Source organism: Rhinoraja longicauda, unplaced genomic scaffold (assembly GCF_053455715.1).
Source record: "Rhinoraja longicauda isolate Sanriku21f unplaced genomic scaffold, sRhiLon1.1 Scf000613, whole genome shotgun sequence".
Lineage (NCBI taxonomy): Eukaryota > Metazoa > Chordata > Chondrichthyes > Rajiformes > Arhynchobatidae > Rhinoraja > Rhinoraja longicauda.
Genome location: NW_027601829.1, coordinates 40554 through 46891, shown reverse-complemented (window position 1 = coordinate 46891; position 6338 = coordinate 40554). Strand labels below are relative to the sequence as shown.

The 6338-nt window shown below is 36.6% G+C and overlaps 1 protein-coding gene across 1 annotated transcript in view; it reads right to left on the bottom strand.

Moving 5' to 3' along the window:
• Positions 1-1265: 1265 nt before the first annotated feature.
• Positions 1266-6338, bottom strand: part of LOC144591150 (centrosomal protein of 85 kDa-like) — a 37812-nt gene continuing 32739 nt past the window's right edge. The window contains exon 10 of the mRNA XM_078395443.1: positions 1266-5153. Within this exon, the coding sequence (XP_078251569.1) occupies positions 4990-5153 (164 nt within the window). The 3' untranslated portion in view covers positions 1266-4989. The remainder of the gene's footprint in view (positions 5154-6338) is intronic.

The following is a 6338-nucleotide window of genomic DNA, read 5'->3' as shown; positions in this document are numbered from 1 at the left end:
CCCTCTTACCCAGCATCTTCCCCACACGCACTCTACCTGCCCATCACTCAACTATTGTCCCACTCCACCTCCTATATTTTGTCCCATACTCTACCAAGATTCCAGCTTCTGCAGTCCATGGTTACCTCCACCAATTCTGTCCCAGCTTCTGTCATTATCTCCACCTCTTGCTCTCCCACCTGTGTCCACCCACCAATCCACCCCTCCTCACCTGGATCTACATATTGCTTGATGGTTCTTGCTCCACCCCTTCACCTCTTCTAACTAGGTATCTCCCTTACACTCTCTCAGTCCAGATGAAGGTTCACAGCCCGACATGGCAACTGTACACTTTCCTCCATATCTGACCTGCTGATTTCTCCCAGCAATTTGGCTTTGAGCATTCTTATATAAGAACTAAGTCAAATGAATATAATTGAGGTAGATGAATTTGTACATGGATATACATCACCTGTATATTGGTGATGTTTAAACCTAGTCAATTTCAAACCTTATGAAATAATAGCAACATTCATTTTGGGCAACCAACTTTAATTTCATTATATAAAAACTTTATTGCATTTCTGTACATATAAAACAAAGTGAAAAAATAGCTGTTATAATATTTACAAAATATAATATAAATAGAACTTTGGCATTAAAATACCCAGCTGTAAATTTGTTTTTCAAAACAGTAGAAACAGCAAAATATATCATTTTTTCAAAGTGCTAGCTAGCATGCCTTTGTATAAAGCCCGATGACTGAAGTTTTTCCCTTATAAATGAAAAGCAAGTGGAAAATCATAAAACCTTTCAGTCAATCACCACTGCTCCTAAGTTATGAGTTGCATAGTTAGAATTAGATTTTAAGTTTTAAAAGTGTAACCAGTCAATTACACAGAATACACTAGCTCCTGATCTGTTGATTATGAACACTTGGTGCATCCATCTATTGATTGCTTATGGGCCGATAGTGGTGGACAGGTGGCTAGCAAGTTGTGGAACTAATAGACGTCAGGTTTTGGTGATGAAACTCGAGGCAAAAGAACTAGTGGTGATGGATGAGTGTGGGCTGCTCAACTCAAAGGGAGTGGGCATGGGGAAGGGGGAAGGGACATAGCGAAGGAAATCCAAATTGAAAAGGCTGTGTTGTGTATAAATGTACAATGGGAACAGGTGAGTGGTGAAGTTGGCTATATTTCAGAATGTACCAACCTACTCCTAACGCTGTTGAATGTCTTTGCAAACACCCCCCCCCCCCCCCCTCCCCCCAATCCATCTGTCAACATAGATAAACTTGGACAAGTTCTGGGGAAAGTTAAGTGGGGTGCCAGATACTGAAAACAGTGTAAGAATTTAATTGTTCTGATTTCTATACATATGACAATTAAGAACTCTTGACTTGACTCTTTTTAACACCAGCTAATTGGTGGCACACAGGCCATTTTGATAATTTAAAAAATCAATGAATTGCCATGTCCCAAAATCCCCAAATGATTAACATGAGCTAACAACTACTGTAGCATACCAGGTAATCCTATAACTCTTGTGAGTTAATGGACAGTTTGGTGTGGTATTTATTGCCCATGTGTATAAAGAATGTTTGTGGTTTTATCCCTAACTTGGGCTGTAATTAACATACAGCATAGAATCCCTGATTTTTGCCTCTGACATACCTGGACCAGGAAGAAAGAAATCACTGTCGGATTTTTATCACCCTAAGTGGCTCTTGCAGGGATTATAAATGTAGAGACGGGTTTAGGTTGTGGAGTTAGGGATTTCTCAAGGTGAGGCAATGTGCATTCAGCACAATATTACTGCTGGTATCCAGTGTGAATCATTGCGTTTCAAGATTGGTGAGGACACAGGGAAAATACTGTATAAGGTAACTGCAGGGACTTAACCAATGGTTGTCTTTTGAAAGGTGTGGTATTTTGTTCTGGGATGCATTAGTTATGTCAGCTCTTCCCTTTTTTAAATGTACAGTTAGGAAAACCAATTGCATGATATTTTCAGGAAAGGAGCAGTAGGACAAGTAGTACTTCTGCTGGAGTGTTAAATTTGGTATCTTGAAAATTATATATTCAGATTTCTTCACTACTTTTTATTAAGAAATGAGAAACCTGTTTATCAAAGACAGCTTTATCATATTATAATCCAATAATCCTGTGTTATTTGACAGAATGCAATTAAATAATGGTGAGGAGAAATGAAGAAAATTGTGAATTATTTTGGAATTGTAGCCACGTCAAGTGGCATAGTAATGGTGGGAGAAATGCAGGTATATGGTGTAAATTAGGGGAAGGATGATCAGAATGACTACATCCATAGATGTTAAGTAAGATGGAATCGAGACCTGATGTCCCTGATGAGGAAATACATCACTGTGAGAAATGAATTGCAAATAAAGACCAGAAGGAATCAACCCCTAGGTCAACAGGAGACACAAAAAAAAATTCTTCCCCTAAAAATATGTGCATTTTCTACCACAGTTTTTAATTGTGCCAGTGTGTACTATGTGTGGAGAGGGGAGAATGAGCGGCAGGTATCACAAATACCGTTATATAGGAACAAAATTTTCAGTTATTTTGCACACTTTTAGAGTGGCAAATAATTGCAAAGTAGAAAATGTCAATAGTTTCCTATCAAATATGATCAACACTATAAACTTGAAATACTCAGAGCTTTACATAGACATGTATTCTAGAAAACTTTTGGTATTTAAAAAAAAAAAACAATTACATTTATTTCCATCACTCAGCTTACTTTACAGCACATGTCATCTCAATCTAGAATGGTTTTCATGCACGACTATTGGTATAAAAAGAAAACAATCTTAAAATCCAATACTAAATGGAAGAAACTTTGCAGTGGTGATTTGGGATGAAAAATTTAATTATTTACTTGTAGCCATAGGCATAATCAATTTCTATTTACAATGGTACTCTCTGCTGCAGAATGCTGATGTGCTGAAAAAAAACTGCACCACAATTTATTTTCCAATATGCTGATCTCCTGTCTCATGAATGATGCTGTGAGGAGAACTTTGTTGAACCTTCCCATAAAAGATGAGAAAATTAGATATGTTTCCCTGGGAAGCTTTCAAGTAGTTGTTACCAGTAAGCATAGATAACAAATGCTCCACCCTCATTATGTGGTCCAAGTTAAAATATTGAAAATTTGCAAATATATTCTGCTTTTTGCATTTAATGAAATTGTAAAGCAATTGTTCAAGTGCTCATTTTGTAATGTACTGTTGTGGTTTGGAATTTTGGATCAATATACTTACCTACCCAAGCTTATTTCTACAATAAGGGCTGTCTCTGTATCAAAATTAATTGGGTTTTGCTGCCAAATTTAATATAGCTGAGTTAGAATTAAATTCCTATCTGACTTCAAATGTGGATCTATATTCTTGAGTTTATTTTCCTTTTCTAAAATTGTTAAACTTTGATTTTTCTCACTGGGACTCTAACTGTTCTAGTTTGGGCATTTGGCTATAGGATTCTATGGAGTTTTCTTTTAGCCTGATGCATATTTCATTGATTGCGTTAGATGCAATCGCAAATAAGCCATTGTGTCAATTTTTATGTTTAAAATCTTTAAGTACAGATTAATCTTCAGTACTGCCAGAAAATAATTTTTCAGTCAATTATTATTTGTAACACTCACAGATAGAATACCAAAGAGCCATTTAGAACAGAGATGAGGAAAAACTTTTTTAGTCAGAGAGTTGTGAATCTGTGGAATTCTCTGCCTCAGAGGGCAGTGGAGGCCAATTCTCTGAATACATTCAAGAGAGAGCTAGATAGAGCTCTTAAGGATAGTGGAGTCAGGGGGTATGGGGAGAAAGCAGGAACGGGGTACTGATTGAGAATGATCAGCCATGATCACATTGAATGGCGGTGCTGGCTCGAAGGGCTGAATGGCCTACTCCTGCACCTATTGTCTATTGTCTATTGAGCCAGCCACATAGATCACAATCAATTGTGAATTGTTTGTTTTCTTTAGATATATTTTCCTTCTCAATCTAGCTTTCCCTGGAGAGGTTTGACCATGCCAGTGGTCAGACTTCAGTTCACATCACACATCTGCCTGTTATTTAGTTCTGACAGTGAGGGATTTATGGAAAAAGTGAGTGGTCTTCCAAGGCTAATGTTCTTGCTAGTAAAAGTAAGCAGAGCTTGGAGATCCAATTAAGCTTGCACATTATTCGGTAAAACTTAGCTTTAGCTGTGGTTTGGGAGATAACATTTTTAGCAACGAACAGGCTGTTCACATTAACTGTACAAAATAAGAATCATTCAAATAGACATCTTTCACATTCTAGGCAAAACAAGTTTGCCAGTGTTTCAGTCTGCCTCTCAAGAAAGATATGTCTCATTTCACATGATAGTATGAAAGCATCTGCATATCCCTGGTACCTTGCAAATTAGGTCATCTTCAATGTGCAAGGTAGACATTCAACATTAACAACTAATCACCCAAAATGAGGCAAAATGGAACATCATAACCAAGTCTAATAGTTGCACGCAAGCTCTATTCAGTTCTCGCTATCTTAATAAATTGTAAAGCTTTAAATTTCACCTTGTTAAATCAGTACAAATGGAGATTAAATCACAGCTTCCTGATCAGTTGTGTTCTGCGCCTGCTTGCCATTTTATGCCCTTAAGTTCAAACTTGAGTCTTGAGAAAAACTCATCAATTCTAACAATGTTAACAACTGGCGTAAACATATTGAGTTGTATCACTAGGTTCAAATACAGTATTTTCTTAATCAAATAACATAGCTTTAATTTAAATTGTTGTTTTTTTTTTACCTTCAGTAGTTTTAAATTAGGGTGTGGGGGTAAAAACTGAGAGTAAATTTTCATATATATATTAGCACAACTTTCAACAAAGCTGCCTTCTCGGCTCATTCTTTCAGAAAAGTAGTTGCAATGTTGCTTCATGGCTCTTTAATGGAAGTGCTCAAGACCTGTAGCAGAGTGCTGCAAGATAATCACATTGTCACTGAGTAATACAGTTGTCGCCCATATCCTGAGCATATCGGTCAGATATTATGGTCCTTAATTCATCAATATTTTTCCTTAATTGATAGACATCAGTTAGCTTCTTTGAAAGAAATTCGTCACTGTGGTAATTCTCAACTTCATCATCTGAACATTGTAAAGCTGTTTTTAAAAAAAAAGCATAGGAAACATTAGTTACTGCAAAAACTTGTCACAAAGTTGTTTTTTGTATGTGTTCAGTGTAAGAGGTGTTGCCACCCAATATAGACTCCTATTCATTTGCTGAAAGATGATGAAGTTGAATGGATTTTAATATTTTATTTGTAAAATCTAATATGTTCAAATTGACATCTATGTAATTGTTTTTATTGATGCTTTTCATGACAATGCTCAGTTGCTTCAGCTTCTATAGTGTTTGGGATGCACAAGGATTGTAGAAGAGCTGAAACCGTTTAGAAAGGACAATTTTGTATTACCCAGTATGTTTTTTGATTAACGTTGGCATGTACAATTAAAACTTAGCTAGTTAGGACAAACTGACAATCATTATTGCATATATTAGTAGATATAATCTGAAACTCCTTTTGCTAGGAAGATAAATCTCCAAAGAATACAGACTCAGTAAGTTGGCAATGGAGCTATAGGTAAAGAAAGAAAATGAAATTTCTGCTTTGATCTAGAAAACACTGTTTAGCAGATTGGAAGCAGATTGAACATTTAATCCAACTAATCCATGCTGATGTTTATTGCACTGACTCATTCATTCTTTCTTTGGGTCAATTTCTTGGTTCAATTCTCCCTCCTGTTTGTCTATCCTTGCCTTAAATTAGATTAACCTTGAGTTTGATAGAGCTCTAGGGGCTAGTGGAATCAAGGGATATGGGGAGAAGGCAGGCATGGATTATTGATTGGGGATGATCAGCCATGATCACAATGAATGGCGGTGCTGGCTCGAAGGGCCGAATGGCCTCCTCCTGCACCTATTTGCTATGTTTCTAAATGTATCTACATTCTTTGCTGCAAGCATCCACTGTTATACCAAGTTCAATGTTCTCACGGACTCTACATAAAGAAGATTCTTCTGACTTCCCTGTTGTATTCCTTAATGAATATTTTACAATAGTCTCCACTTCTGCTTATCCCTGGAAGTGAAAGCATTATCTCTGTATCCACTCTGTCAAAGATTTTCATGACCTGACTGTGAAGATTCTTACTTAGTGGACAAGATTTTGTTTTTTTGCTGCTTCTAATTTAGAATGGTCATGTAACTGGCAAATTAATTTCATTAAGGGTAAGTGTAAGTTGGTGCATTTTGTTCAGATAGATAGGAAGGGTACATACTCTGTA